Source organism: Eublepharis macularius, chromosome 6 (assembly GCF_028583425.1).
Source record: "Eublepharis macularius isolate TG4126 chromosome 6, MPM_Emac_v1.0, whole genome shotgun sequence".
NCBI classification, from domain to species: domain Eukaryota; kingdom Metazoa; phylum Chordata; class Lepidosauria; order Squamata; family Eublepharidae; genus Eublepharis; species Eublepharis macularius.
The window spans coordinates 67,268,021-67,283,617 of NC_072795.1; the positions used below are offsets into that span (position 1 = coordinate 67,268,021).

The following is a 15,597-nucleotide window of genomic DNA, read 5'->3' on the forward strand; positions in this document are numbered from 1 at the left end:
CTTTATAGAAGTTTGGTTGGTGTTTTTGCAGGATTCTGTTTTCTGTTGGCATAGAAGTTGGTTTGACGTTCCATTGTTGTTGGTTGTTCTTCAGGGAGGTGTTTGTTGGGGTGCTTGGTCCATGTGTTTCTGCAGTGGGAGGCAGCTTGGAGTTTTTTCCCCACAATAGGAATAAATGGAGTGGCTGGGGGCACCTTGTTCAATGGCCCACAGAACTGAACCTCAGTGTCTAATATTCCTGAAACTTTTGAAGTCTTTAGAGGACAGTGAGGAGTTGGTCTACTGAAAATTTGTTAGAATTTGCTTTCAAAGTTCTGCCCCCAGCCTCCTGGATAGCCCTTATAGTTTTCCCCATAGAAAATCATGGAGATCGGAGATGGCTGGAGGCACCTTCTTTGGGGGGGGGGCATAAAACGCCCTCCAGTCCAATCTTTATGAAACTTGGGAGGTCATTAGAGGACAGTTAGGAGTACAGCCCCTGCAAATTTGGTGAAATTTGATCAAAAAAAGAAACAGATAGCCCCGAAATTAGTTTCCCACAGGAAACAATGGTCAAATTTTACCGAATTTGCTTTGTATTACCAAACTGAACTGGAGAATGAATTTCAGTTTGGTATTACTGAACCAAATCAACTGATTTTTTTCCCTGTGCACAACCCTAGTGTCTTATCCTAGAGGAAATGCTGAGGGATGCTGTGGAATCTGTTTGTGGTTTGATCCTACAACAATTCTTCTGTACAACTTAAACTTGAAAGATTGTTTCCACACCAAGCCATTCTTTAGAAGGGGTAGCAAACTGTCTCAGATTTGTTCCTTCTTGTCTCAATACATTATAGGACTGCCAATTTCACAAGTCCACTAGCTGTGAAGGGCTCTTGTCTGCCATTTCACATAGCAGGTAAACTGCCCTTTATGGAAAGCAAATACCTTTGCAAGGAATGGCATGCTGAAGCACTCGTCCTCCAATGAATTTGCCTTGCAGTTGGCTCTGAGGAATGGGAAGCTTCAGTCATTCTCCTTCTAAGTAGATATTTGAAGAGAAGGAAGACAACATTTTTTTCAAAGTCTCTTCAGACATCAACAGAAATAGTGCAGAAATAGCGAAAATCTTTTTAAAGAGAAACACACTCCCATGAAGGGGGAAAAGCTGGAAGTAGAGCCCTAATGAGACACTACAAGAGTGAGTAGTCTACTCCAACTGTTCCTTGGACACATGCTGGGAAAAAGAGCAAAGTATCTGCAGCTTAATGCACTTCATCACTAAAAAGTATGTTTTGTTGCTTAGTCAAGTTTTTCTATTAACTTTTTGTGGTTCTGCATAAAATGCATCCTAAGGAACCCCTTGCTTCATGGTATTTATATTTCTTGAAACCTCCAGTGCCCTTGAACCAATCAGCTGTGACTCCAAAGGATGAGGCAAAGATCATATATTAGACATGCCAGTCACTCTCACTTCCTTTTAGATCTGTTTAGAGAGAAAACTTCAACATTCATGTTACTTGCCCTTGTAGAGTATAGCAAACCTTCATTATAAACAAGAATGGTGAGATGCATACAAAAAGCTAACAATCAATGAAAGCTTGATTCACATTCCTGCCCACTGCTCCTGCAGTTCAAACAAAACACTCTCAAAACATTTCTTTACAAGTTTAAAGAAATCCTTTCTAAACTCTCACACTCATGTTTCCTTATGTACTGTATCTGTTTTGAAGATTCATCTCTTGTAAGTTGGGGAATCTATCCCTTTTACCTTCTTCCTCTCAAGTTACTCCTGTGGGTGGAGGGAAATGAATGGTTTGGGAAGGAAAGGCTGCCAGTAGCTAGGGCTAAAACTGAATTTTAAAGGTGGAAGACTTTTGTGAGAGTTATATAAGCACTTTTAATTTGGAGTGCCTTTATTGTATTTCTCTTCAGAACAAATATGAGTTATGTCACTGTTCTTTCTATTTTACAGCTAGGGGGATTGAGGCTGAGCCGCAAGAGCGCACAATGAATTCATGGCAGAATTGAAAGTAACGTTCTTTTGGATCCAAGTCTAACTCTTTGTCAACTTGATTGCGGTAACTCTCAGTCTGAGCTAGAAAAGTCTGAGAGCTCAGATTCATTCTGTTGGAAATGAGATGGAGATGTTGGAAATGGCAATAAAATTACAACATCCAGTTGTAGAGCAGCTGACTCCTTTGAGTGCTTGTGTATAGAATCAGAAGACTTCTTTACTAGAAAAGTTTAAGGTAGCAGTAATCACAAAATCTGAGGAGGGTGGATTTCACAATCGAATATTGGTCCTTCCCCATCAGACTGCACTTCAAATTGAGTCCACGTTTTTGGAAGGTCCAGTAAAATCTGAGAGGAATTCCCACTTTGAGTTGGGTTTATTTTTCCCTATTTGTTCCTGCTATCTGTATAAACTACAGACATAGGATAGGGGTCTTTCAAACCCCTTAGGTACACACATCTGCAATCCTGAGATTCAGGAATCCTAGGAAAAGCAAAAAGTATCTGTTAGAAAAAAAGAATAGAACCCCTTTCAAAACTACTTGTTTATACACTGGAAAGGATATGTTTGTGTTTTGTTTCTTTGGGACACAGGGCTAATTTAGAAGGGGTTTCTTTTTTTGTTGTTTCCATGTTCAGAAACAAAAAAAATAGAAACCCTTTTGCATGCTGAAAATCTTAATCGCTTTTTATAAAAAAATTAACGGAAAGTGAAGGGCTTTCTGTTTTGTTTTGTTTATGTCATAGTACATAGGGGCAGAATCCTTGATCTGAGAGCCAAGCTACAAATAACAAATTACACAAGGACTGTACATGAAGCGAGTTGCAATGTTAGCCAGGAAGCTGAGTTTTAAAAGAGATTGGAAGGCTTTGTCAATTTCCCCTCTCTACAGAGCCAGAGATCACTCCTCATAGGGTTTGTTAATTTCTTTTTTGCCTCCTGAAGGCTCTGTCAGTTTCATCTCCAGATCGTCGTCGTCCTTCTGTGCAGCCCCACATTGGGACTGCGCAGGCGCAGACCAGCCGCGGAGAAGATTCTTTTAGCTTCTAGAATTGTGACGGGGACGTTCGGGCCCACCGCGCATGCGCGCCGGTGTTCCCGCCAATTTTGAAAGTACAAGTACCCGAACGTCCCCGGCATTCCCTCAGTTCCTTTTTCGCCGCCGTTCGAAAAGGTTCTTTAGCTGCCACTCGTTTCTTCGGAGTTTTTTCTCTTGTAAGTTAGTGTTTCCTCGTCCATCTGTGGGAAACACCTTCACCATGTCCCAATCATCTTTGTTTAAAAAATGCCAGCAGTGTGGCACTAAAATGACCCACTCAGACGGTCATGACCTGTGCCTTATCTGTTTGGGCGAGGGGCACGTCGTGGAGCGCTGTAAGTTCTGCATGGCCTTCACCCCGAAGGCGCGGAACGACCGCAAGGCCAGGCTCCGAGCCTTCCTTTGGGACGCCAACCTTCTGCCGCCCAAACCTTCTGGATCGTCCGGGAGCAGGCCCAGCTCTGTCGCTCCCTCGCCGGCTCCACGTAAGTCGCCGGAACCGCTCCCCTCGGATCCGACGGGGCCGCCCGTTCCGGAGGGCTCGACTGCCTCCAGTTCTGTGAGTGCTCCATCCAGCCGGAAGGCGAAGAAACGCGCTTCTTCGAAGCCTTCTTCGAAACCTTTGGCCACTGAGGCTTCTTCGGAGCCCCCGCCAAAAAAGGCAAAGGCCAGGTCGAAATCCAAGAGCCGTGCTTTATCGCCGGCCCCGACTTCATTGGCTGGTTCGCCTCCCAGATCGGCCCCTCCTGCTGAGGACATCAGGAGTCTCCTGCACACCCCGTCGCCTCCTCGTACGCCTCCTCCGGTGGTTCCAGACGACTATGAATCGTTCCCTTGTTTTTCGGAACCGTTCCACGAGTTTGAACGCTCCCTGCCATCCGCTCCGGTCCCGTCGGAGGTCTCCGTTCCGTCGCAGCCAGTCTTGTCGGTTCCGGCGCCGTTTCACCGATCCGTTCCGGTGCCTGCTGCTCTACCTCCTTGGCAGCCTGTCCCGGGCTTTGGGAACGTAGCTTCCTGGCAAGATTTCGTGGCTTGGATCCAACAGTCCGCCCCCTTCCTGCCTGGCCCATCGGCGCACTTGACCTCGGTTCCGGCACCATCGACTCTGCCTCTTGCTCCGCCTGCCGCTCGGCCGCATCGCCATCTTTCGGCTCCCGAGCCTTGTACCTCGGTTCCGACGGAACGCCCTTCGGTTCCGACACAGACCCCGGCGGCTTTCTCCGACTCCGAGGATGAAGAGGGCCTGGCGTCTCTGTCAGAGTACTCCTCGGACGCGGCCTCCGACCCTTCCCCTGATGATGCTGTGGGGGAGCTCCGTTCGTCGTCCCCTAATGACGACTACAGAGTATTCGCGGAGCAGCTGGTCCGGATGGCCGCAGCACTGGAACTTGATGTCGCCTCCTCAACCTCGAAACCCAAGAGCAAGCTGCTGGAGCCGTTGTACTCTGGGTCTCCTGCCTCGGTGGCATTCCCCCCTGTCGAGGATCTCGTTGACAATGCCCTCGCGCTCTGGCAGACCCCTGCTTCCGTGCCGCCTACGGCCAAGAAGGTCGAGAAATATTATCGGCTCAAACAGGAGGATTGCCCTTACCTCTTCACCCATCCGAAACCCTCTTCCATCGTGGCCGAGGAGGGTCAAGCTCGGTTCTGACGCGGTTCCTCCTCGGCTCCGTCGGATCGGGAGGGCAGAAAGCTTAGATGGCATTGGTCGGAAGGTGTATTCTTCGGCTTCCCTGGGGTTCCGTATCACCAATTTCCAAGTGATAATGGGCTCCTACAATCTCTTCTTGTGGAAGCGACTATCCTCCTACCTCTCTGACCTTCCCGACGATCGCCGTAACTTGGTCAAGGCTCTCCAGGCTGAGGCTTTCCGGTTGTCGAAGCAACAGATGACAGCTGGCAAGGACGCCGCCGACTCTGCTGCACGTGCAATGGCATCCTCAGTGCTCTTGCGTCGGCACGCCTGGCTTCGATCTACAGCCCTGCCCCCCCGAGAAGAAGGCCAAGGTCGAGGATTTCCCGTTTGAGGGTCCCCAGCTCTTCTCAGAGAAAACGGATGAGTCCCTTTCTCTCATGAAGAAGAACCAGCAGACGGCCAAGTCCCTCGGGGTTGCGCCTTCGGTTCCGCAGTCGGGTCTGAGATATCGGTACGGCAAGTTCCAGTCCTATCAGTCCCCCTACCAGCAGTTCCAACAGCGCCAAGGAAGGTTCTTCTCAGGCCAATCCTATGGCCACCGTTCCTACTCTGGCCAGCAGCGCCATTCTTCGAGACGCTCCGGCCGGTCCAAGGGACGACAGCAGCCTCCCTCGCCTAAGCCCTCGACTTCGGCGCAGAAGCCCTCGGTCTTCTGACTACGCCAGGACGCTTCCCAGTTGGCCTCCAAGGACGCTGTTGATATCTTGTTCTTGGACAGGCTACGGCCTTTCTTGCCCCGTTGGCAACTCATTACTACTGATACATGGGTCCTCTCTATTGTGGCCCGTGGTTATAAGTTATCGTTCACCACTGCACCCCCTCTTTCGCACCCCCCTCGTTGTGCTTCTTGTTGTAATGTTGTTTTGCAAAATAATGTTTTGGAGCTGGTTAACAAAGGTGCTGTCCGGGTGGTCGATGTCTCTACTTCCCCTTGGGGGTTTTACTCGAGATATTTTCTTGTGGATAAGAAAGATGGGGGGTCTCGACCCATTTTGGACCTTCGGGCCCTTAATACCTACTTGAAGGTGGAAATGTTTAGGATGCTTACCCTGTCACGAGTCTTGGAACTCATGGAGTCAGGCGTCTGGATGGCCATTTTAGATCTCAAAGACGCCTACTTCCACGTTTCCATCTTTGAGGGCCACAGGAAATATCTCCGTTTTACCTGTGGTGGCGCCGTTTATGAATACACAGCCTTGCCCTTTGGCCTGGCCTCGGCGCCCAGGGTGTTCACAAAGTGTATGGCCACCGTGGTGGCTCATTTACGGTCTAATGGCTGTTTTGTCTACCCATATTTGGATGACTGGCTCCTGGTGGGTCCCTCCGCTGACTCCCTCCGAGACTCTGTTGCCCTCACCTTGTCCGTGCTAGACGGACTGGGGCTGGTTGTTAATTTGGGGAAGTCTGTTTTGTCCCCAGGTACGAGCATTAGGTTCATCGGGGTCCACTTCGACTCTCTGCTGGGCCGGGCTTATCTACCCCCGGACCGCTTGCACAGGCTGTCCTCCCTGGCCCGCCACTTCGTGCATAACCGGTTCCAAACTGCCCTCCTGATTCAAACGTTGTTGGGCCTCATGGCCTCCTCCACAGGGGTGGTATTTTTTGCACGCCTGCACATGAGGCCTCTGCAAAACTGGTTTGTTCGGGTTTTCAACCCCCTCACTATGAGTCAACATCGTGGGTTTTCCATCCCGAGGGTGATACAGCGGTCCTTGGTGTGGTGGACTGTCCCTGAGAATTTGTCCAAGGGTTGTCTTTTTGGTCCCTTCCTGCCGGAGGTCACCATCTTTACGGACGCTTCCAATCTAGGCTGGGGAGGGCGTTGTGGACGACTGTCTGCTCAAGGTGTTTGGTCCTCCCTTGAGGTGAACATGCACATTAACCTCTTAGAGCTTAGAGCGATCCGTTACTCCCTTGCTTCTTTTGCAGATGTCATTCGGAACAAGAGGGTGCAGGTCCTGTCGGACAATACCACGGCCTGTTACTATCTCAACAAGCAGGGAGGAACGGTCTCGCTCAAGGTCTGCAGGGAAGCGACTACGCTCTGGAACTGGGCCATTACCAACAACGTCCTGCCCAAGGCCGTTCATATTGCTGGGGAGAGCAACACAGCAGCAGACACGCTGAGCAGGGTGTTTTTGCCCCAACATGAGTGGTCCCTCAACAGGGCTTACCTCCACGTGGTTTTCCGCATGTGGGGCACCCCGCTCGTCGACCTCTTCGCCACAACCCACAACACACAGGCTCCCCTGTTCTGCTCCCGGGCCGGGATTGGCCATCGCTCCCTGGGGGATGCCTTCCAGATACCCTGGTCTCCAGGGCTCTTTTATGCCTTCCCGCCCTTCCCACTCCTTCACAAGGTCCTCTCCAGGATCAGAGCCTTCCGAACCCATTGTATCCTGATTGCCCCTCGGTGGCCTCGCCAGGATTGGTTCCCCCTTTTGCTCTCCCTGTCACAGGGGCGATGTCTCCCGCTGCCACACGCCCCAGACCTGCTAGTCAGGGACGGGGTGTGGCATCACGATGTGGCAGTGCTAAATCTGACTGCCTGGCTCCTCTGCACCCCAGAGTAGGCCTCTCTACTAGGGTGCTTAATGTGATCTTGAATGCCCGAAAACCGTCTACCAGGTTGTCCTACCAGAGGAAGTGGTCATGTTTCTCCAGGTGGTTAGCCCCCAAAGGGGTTTCCCCTTTCACTTGCCCGCTTCCTGTCGTTCTGGACTACCTCCTGGACCTGTGCTCCCAAGGTCTGGCGTTCTCCAGTGTTAAAGTGCACATGGCTGCTATCTCTGCCTTCCATGAGCAGATTGATGGGAAGACTGTGTTTGCACATTGGCTGTCCAAGCAGTTCCTGAAGGGCCTCTTGAAGTCCTTTCCTCCTAGGGCCCATCCTATTCCTCAATGGAGCCTGACCCTGGTGCTCTCCCGTTTAATGCTCTCCCCTTTTGAGCCCCTGTCTACCTGTCCCTTGCCTCTGCTCACGCAGAAGGTGGCCTTTTTGGTAGCAGTCACTTCCTCCAGGCGGGTAGGGGAGTTGTCTGCTCTGAGGTGTGACCCCCCCCCTTCCTGCAGTTCTTCCCCGGCACGGTCATGCTCCACACTAGTATGCAGTTCCTGCCCAAGGTGGTTTCCAAATTTCACCTGCGACAGAAGGTGGTCCTCCCTTCCTTTTTTCCTACACCCTCTTCCCCAGAGGAACGTACTCTACACACATTGGATGTGAAACGTGCTTTATTGTTTTATTTACATCGCACCAAATGTTTCAGGAAATCTCCTGCCCTATTTTTGTGTTACTCTGGCCCTCGCAAGGGCTCACCAGCTTCTGCCCAGTCTATCTCTCGCTGGATTGTGTCTGCGATTAAACTTTGTTATCAGCAAGCTGGAGTCCGGTGCCCGTTGTTGATTACTGCTCATTCTACTCGAGCACAAGCTGCCTCTGCTGCCTTCCTGCGAGGAGTGCCGCTCCAGGACATCTGCCAAGCTGCAACGTGGTCTACCGCTGACACTTTCATCAAACATTATTCTATAGACGTAAATGCACGCCGTGAATCCGCTGTTGGCACGGCTCTTCTGCATTCTTTGTTCACATAGACACTCACACCCGCCCCCATTGGTGAGATGCTAGCTATTCTCCCAATGTGGGGCTGCACAGAAGGACGACGACGATAAACAGGGTTTCTCACCTGTAACTGTTGATCGTCGAGTCTCTTCTGTGCAGACACACATTCCCTCCCACCTGCCCCGCTGTGAGTGCTTGGTTTACTCAATTGTTTCTCCGGCGGCTCAGGTGAACTGAGGGAATGCCGGGGACGTTTGGGTACTTGTACTTTCAAAATTGGCGGGAACACCGGCGCGCATGCGCGGTGGGCCCGAACGTCCCCGTCACAATTCTAGAAGCTAAAAGAATCTTCTCCGCGGCTGGCCTGCGCCTGCGCAGTCCCAATGTGTGTCTGCACAGAAGAGACTCGACGATCAACAGTTACAGGTGAGAAACCCTGTTTTTCTAGGAGATGAAGAGGAAATTAACAAACCCTCTGAGTTTGTGAATGAGGTCTCCCATCCCATTACTAACCAAGGCTGACCCTGCTTAGCTTCTGAGATTTAATGAGGTGATGTGTTAAAGAGGGGTTTTCAAAGCAGACAGCTTTCCAAATGAGAATCTGAATGAAAGAGAGGTAAGGCCAGACCTTTCTAATAGGGCAGGGCAAGTGAGCTGGTCATGGACCAAAGTGGATACAGCTTGGGACCACAAAATGGAGACAGAAATGTCATGGGAACAACTGATTATGTCTGGATACACTTTGAAAAGGGCATCTTTCCATCTCTGTATATTCAGGAGTGTTTATGGTTACAAGTAACAACAAATAAATAAATCTGGAAAAATTGTAAGACCTTCCATCTTCAATCAAAATTCATGTGGAATGCTAAGGAGAGAGTCTGCTGTATGCCAGAGTTTTATACCGTAATTTGAAGTTATTCCATAGTACCTTTTCAATAGTTGGTTACTTATTTTGGCCATATTTCAGGGACTCTTGATTTACATGGGTTTTTTTTTCTTCTTTTACACATGTGCCACCTGTTTTATTCGCAAGTTGTAACATAAAACATCTGGAAATTCAGCTCTCATTCACAAAGCTGAAAATACTTTGTTGAGGTCATAACTCATATGAAAATCTTAGCATGGACATTTTTTTTTTATGAATGGCTGAAGGGGGAGCACATTTATAAGCTGCTGTGTGTTTATGTTTGCAAACAGTCCTCACAAAAGGCAGAACCATGTCCCAGCATAAGAAACCAGTTATAGCTGGCTGGTGGGGTGGGAAATGTTTGCACAGTGCTGCCAGAACTATGGAAATGTGGCATTTCAAAAACCCCGTAGCAAGTGCCATCTGATACTATAGAGCCTATTTGCTGTCTTAGTTGCTGCTGAAAGATGTCCTGGAAGAAAAGGTATTCTTGGATGTGGATTTTGAATGTGAGCAGAACAATATAATTTGTCCTCTGTGTGTTAAAGGTTTTTTCCATTGTTATATTTTGGATTTTTTTCTAAAGGGAATAAATCAGCTGCTGTTTGTAGTCACCATACAGTACCCTTCCTGTTGATAGGCCTTAATGTTCACAAAAAGAGGTACTCTGCTGAAGTTGAAAATTTTTAGCGCTAGGGCATGATAGCCTGTGATGTTGACAGAGCCATGATAGCCTGTGATGTTGTTTTGCTGTAGATGTCACCTTTATCATGCACATCAGATATATTTATAATGTATACATCATTGCAGGAGCAACTTTTTAAACATTTATTTAAAATATTTCTGTATCTCCTTTCTACCCAACTCAGGGTCCCAAAGGCAACAGACATTTCAGCTATTAAAACAGCATTTAAATTTTATATATTCATATATAAATTAATTATGTAGCACAGTTATATAGCACAGATAAACACAGACACAAACAGGGAGGAGGGCTAACAAAAATTCATGAGGGAATAGTAAATGAAACAAAGTTGTCACCTGCTGGCAGAAGACAACGACAGAGGGAGACAGATGAATTGCCCTGGGAAGGGAGTTCCAAACTTTTGGTGCTACAACCAAGAAGGCCCTTTCTCGAGTTGTAAGCTGGCTAGCCTCGGATGGTGAGGGAACCCAAAGGAGGGCCTTTGAAGATGACTTCAGTAGTCAGGTAGTTTCTGATTTTAGGGACTACTATAAAAATGGCATGCTTGATAGTAGCTTATGTTGTCTCATTAAAAGCCATGTCATAGGAATGCCTTGGGATCACTATATACCTAGTGCTAGTGTTGTTATTCCTAAATACCACGTGTACTTAATTGATCTGATCTTTATCAGGTCAGAAATCTGGTTTAAACTTCAGGCAGATGTAGGTACTCTTTTGTGCAACAGTAAATTAACAAAGTTTTGTGAAGGTTTAGCTCTTCAACCTATTTGGCAGAAGAGATTTTACAAGCTAGTAAATCCCTTTCTCCTATCTGGTTTCAAAGAACGAAACATTTCCTTTTTCATATTGCCTGCCTTTAAACAAAATTTCTGTCTCCATCATTCTTTACTTCTTTCTGAATCAAAGCCTTTAATTTTTAACTCGGGAAGATACGTGATGATGTAACTAGATTTGCTTATAATTTTAGTATTTTGACAGTACTACAGGAGGAAAGCAAAGCAACTTCCAAGGTCTTTGTGTATTGCTGGATGAAAAACACAATACAGTCTCTTCTCTGTGCACTAGGAAGGAGTCTGTTGCTTAGCAATTAGGTGAAGCTTGGAGTGTAAAAGAATACTACTACTGTCTCTTTTGCAGATCCTGCTGACTGAAGAGTTTGTGGAAAGAATGCTAGAAGACCTAGAAGATCTGAATTCTCCAGAGGAAGTATGTCTGCTTAACTCAACTCTAACACCCAAGGGGATTCTCTGTATATTCAGTGACCTAATTTGTTTAGTTTGCTGGCTTGATGATCTGGTTTCTTCCCTATAAATATAGGTCTGTGTTCCTTGCCATTATAATCCCTGAAAACCCTTTATGGGGTGTTGTATGGTAGCAACCCCAGGATTATTTGGCCAGAGCAACTGGGGATGATAGTGACTAGAGGATGTTTTCCCTAAAGAAGTCTATGCTAGCAATTGACTTAGCAGTTGACATCCTTTAACTGAAATCCCACTGGTATGTTCCCACTGATACCTTGTGGACTGAGGACATAGATTTTAACTTTCTCTAATGAAATCTTTTGTAGCTTCTCAGTGAAACAAAATATTTGTATTACTGTACCAGGCTCTGTTGACTGTATGACCACCCTGCAGGACTGGTACTTGTTTTTCAAGTGTATTTCTAAAATTATCCTGCCTGATGTTCACCTATGCCTTGAAAAGAAGTTAATTTTCATTTTTTACAGCTTCTGTACACACCAAATACATTTCTTCATTTGCTAGTAGAATAGCCTATTCTATCCCTGATGCTCAAAGTCCTTTTGCTTTAATCCTGTTTAGTGCCGATTATGTGCCGCCCCTGAATTAGAATACCAAGTTTATCTATGGTCTTCAGTGCAGTCTCACATAGCGGACTGCGCTTGCGCAGGCTGGCCACTTGAAACAGGATTCTTCAAGCTTTTAGGCTATTCAGGGGGGCAACCTCCCTCACGGACTGCTCCGAGCTGGTATTTCCCGCTTAAACAGTCACGTGACAAGAGGTTGCCCCCGCTTTTCCCTCAGTTTGTTTTTTACCACCGCGGAGAACAGGCGCTTCTTTTCTTCAGGCTTGTATTGCACAAAGAGTTTTTCTTGTTATCATTAGCTTAAAAAAAGAGTTCGTAGTTGTAGTTATAGTTATAGTTAGTTATAGTTGTAGTGTGAATATAGTTAGTCTTTTACATAGTGTTGATACTGTTGGATTAGCGGCATTGGATGCTATGGCAGAGAAATCGCTGTTTAAAAAATGTGCAACCTGTGGCACTATAATGGCAAAGACCAACAGCCATTCTCTGTCTTTGGCATGCTTAGGGGAAGGACATGTGGTTGAGCGCTGCAAGCACTGCCAATTATTTACCCCCAAGGCACAAGGAGATCATGCAGCAAGACTTAAAGCTCTGCTCTGGGAAAGAGCAATGTCCAGCTCCACAAGCCCTGCAGCAAAGAAACTGCCCCAGCAGAGTGCCCGCGCACCCAACTACTGAAATTGTAGCAGAACAGATGCTGAACTTGGATCCGACGTCTGCCGGATTGCCAACAGCTCCATTGTTTCCGAGAGCTCGAAGCCGACTGCACTCTCAGTCCTGAGAGACGACAGCCTCAGTGCATTCAAGGGCCAGTGTCTTATTAGTGGAAGGAGACCTCAGGACTCCACGGAGCAGAGGATCTAAGTCTTCGAGGCAGGTTGGAACAGAGAAGAGTATTCCCAAGCCACACAAGCATAAAGACAAAAGCAAGCACAAGGCTCGGCAGCGAACAGCATCACCCACTCTGAGCCCCTTGCCAGATCCGAGTGGGCAAGCTCCTCCACATCCACTGTCGTCCAGGAGATCAAACTCTGTCTCGCCAGCTTCAGGAGATGGAACCAAGATGGTGGAACATCGATGGTCAAGTTCCAATGAGAGAACTTGATATCGCCACCTGAGAGCTTCGTGGTACCTGCCTTATCCTCCTCCGGGTTACTCGCATGACTGGAACTATTAATTCTACATGCCCCTTTTGGCTCCAGGGTCCTCCAGGTCGGTTCCGAGCAAGTCACACATTTCTGACCTAACATGGTACCGTCGAGCCCATCGATGCATCAACATCGATTCAGACTTGGAGCAGGAACTCCTCTGAACCGCTAGAACCCCTAGCTTCACATCAGATCCGTCACCAGAGGTGATGGTGGGAGAGTCGGAACAGAAGTCCTCAACCATTGACTATAAGCTGTACACTGAACAAATGATGCAGATAGCAAAATCTTTAGATATCGATGTCTTAGCTCCATAACCCAAAGCAAGAGATAACATCTTGAAGCACATGTATACTGACCCACCTGAGGTGGTTGCTTTCCCCATGATAGTGGGATTCATTGAAATAATGAATGAGCTGCTACAAAAACCTGCTTCAATTCCAGCTACGATGAAGAAGATTGAAGCTCTCTATAAGGTCAAGAAGGATAAGTGTCCTTACCTTTTCTCCCATTCGCCGGCTTCAGCCATGATAGCAGAGGAACTGCAGGCACGGCAGAGGCATGGCAGCTTCTCTAAACCAGCAGACAAAGAGAGAAAGAGGCTGAACGCAGTGGGAAGTAAGTTCTATTCAGGCTCTGCTCTCACGATTAAAATGGCCAACTTCTTGGCCATCATGAGCAGCTATCAAATATTTTTATGGCAAGAGATTGCATCATATATGGGGGACTTACCTGAGGAGAAATGCCATTGGCAAAGCTGATTCAGGATGAGGCCACCATCCTCTCGAAGCAACAAATCAGCACAAGCAGACACATCCTAGATACAGCTACTAGAGGATTGAATATGGCTGTCGCTCTATGGAGACATGCTTGGCTACGAGCCACGGCTCTGCCCGTGGAGACCAGGAACAAAATAGAGGACATGCCTTTTGAAGGGAGTACTTTATTCTCTGAGGCAACAGATGCATACGTGTCGAAGAAAAAGAAAGACCAACAGACTGCTAGGTCTTATGGCATTCTGCCTCAGTCATCAGCTTCAACATCATTCTATTGAAGCCCTGGGAGAAGAAATTACAAGCCCAGGAGAGACTACCAGTCATATAGGTTCCAACCCTACAAAGAACCAGTATCCCTACGGGGCTCAATACCACTGTCAGGGCTAACCTAGAAAGTGATCAGTGGGAAAGACGAAGTCAAACCATCAAGCACAATCCCAGAAGGACCCATCTCAGGGTCATAGGGAACAATTATGACTAGACGACTAGTCTACACTGACCACAGGGTTGTTCCTAAATAGGTTATCACAGTTTTTTGATGTGTGGCAGATTATCACTGAAGATGTTTGGGTTCTTTCTATCATTAAAGAAGGTTATAGCTGCCTCCTACTTGTTTATTGAATCAGGCCCTGATGAATACACTACCTTAGCTAAAACAGAAATTTGTGTCATTATTGAGTAAAGGGGCTTTGCAAAAAGTACCTGCTACAGATAACCCCTTTGAATTTTACTCTCGTTTCTTTTTGGTAGATAAAAAGAATGGGGCAAGAGACCTATTTTGGACCTGCAGGGCCTGAACGATTACTTACAGGTATCAGAGTTCAGGATGGTGACCCTACCTTGGATAATTAATATGATTTCCCCAAATGCATGGTTCGCTGTGTTCGACTTACAAGATGCCTACTTTCATATTTCCATTTGTCAAGAACATAGATGCTACCTGCGTTTTAACTTTTTAGGGGAAAGTTTCCAAATCACAGCATTGGCTTTTGGGTTAGCTACAAGCCTCAAGGGTATTTACTAAGTGTGTAGCAGTAGTAGTAGCCTATCTCAGGAAGTTAGGATGTTCTATCTACCCGTACCTGGATGATTGGCTGATCACTGTGCAATCTCCAGAGGAGCTACAGTCCCACATAACCCTTATTCTTACTACATGTAAAGACTTGGGATTAGTGGTTAATGAAAAGAAATCCAATATGATACCTAGCAAGGTGGTTAAGTGTATAGGTGCGATGTTGGATGCCACGACTAACAAGGTGTTCCTCCCTACAGATCATAGGGATAAGTTAAGGGCTATAGTACCTTGCTTTCTCAGAAAGAGATTCCAGTCAGCCCTCTCCATTCAAGTTCTTCTGGGTCTTATGGCCTCAACTATGGCTGTGGTCCCTCTGGCACGTCTAAGGATGAGAACCTTACAGCTGTGGTTTATCAGATGGTTCGACTCACAAAGCCAGTTGCCACAGATTAGATAATCTATACCCAGAAAAGTACTGTTCTTTGAAGTGGTGGGCAGATATTGCTAACTTTGTCTGCAAGAATACCATTTGGGTTACCTAGTCATGAGATTACTCTCACTACAGACGCCTCCCTGGAAGGTTGGGGAGGTCATTGTGAGGAGGTAATGGTTAATGGACTATGGTCAGAGAGTAAAAGAGGAGCTCACATTAACTTTCTAGAATTGAGAGCGGTCTATTAATCACTTAATTCACTTGCAGATATGTTGTCAGGAAAGACGGTCCAAGTGCTTTCAGACAACATGACAACTGTGTTTTATATAAACCAACAAGAAGGGACAGCATCAACAAAGCAGTGTTAAGAAGCTATCCGGTTATGGGACTGGGCCATTTCTCGAAATATCACATTGTTTGCACTCCATATTCACGTTCCCAAAATACCAAGGCTGACTACTTAAGCAGATTAGGGAGCTCCCACCACGAGTGGGTTC

At 47.1% G+C, this 15,597-nt stretch overlaps 1 protein-coding gene across 2 annotated transcripts in view; it reads left to right on the plus strand.

The window, feature by feature from the left end:
- SUFU (SUFU negative regulator of hedgehog signaling) overlaps positions 1-15,597 on the plus strand; it is a 175,912-nt gene that overhangs the window by 147,908 nt on the left and 12,407 nt on the right. For both annotated transcript variants that reach the window (XM_054982639.1, XM_054982640.1), the window contains exon 11: positions 11,041-11,109. In XM_054982639.1, the coding sequence (XP_054838614.1) occupies positions 11,041-11,109 (69 nt within the window). The remainder of the gene's footprint in view (positions 1-11,040; positions 11,110-15,597) is intronic.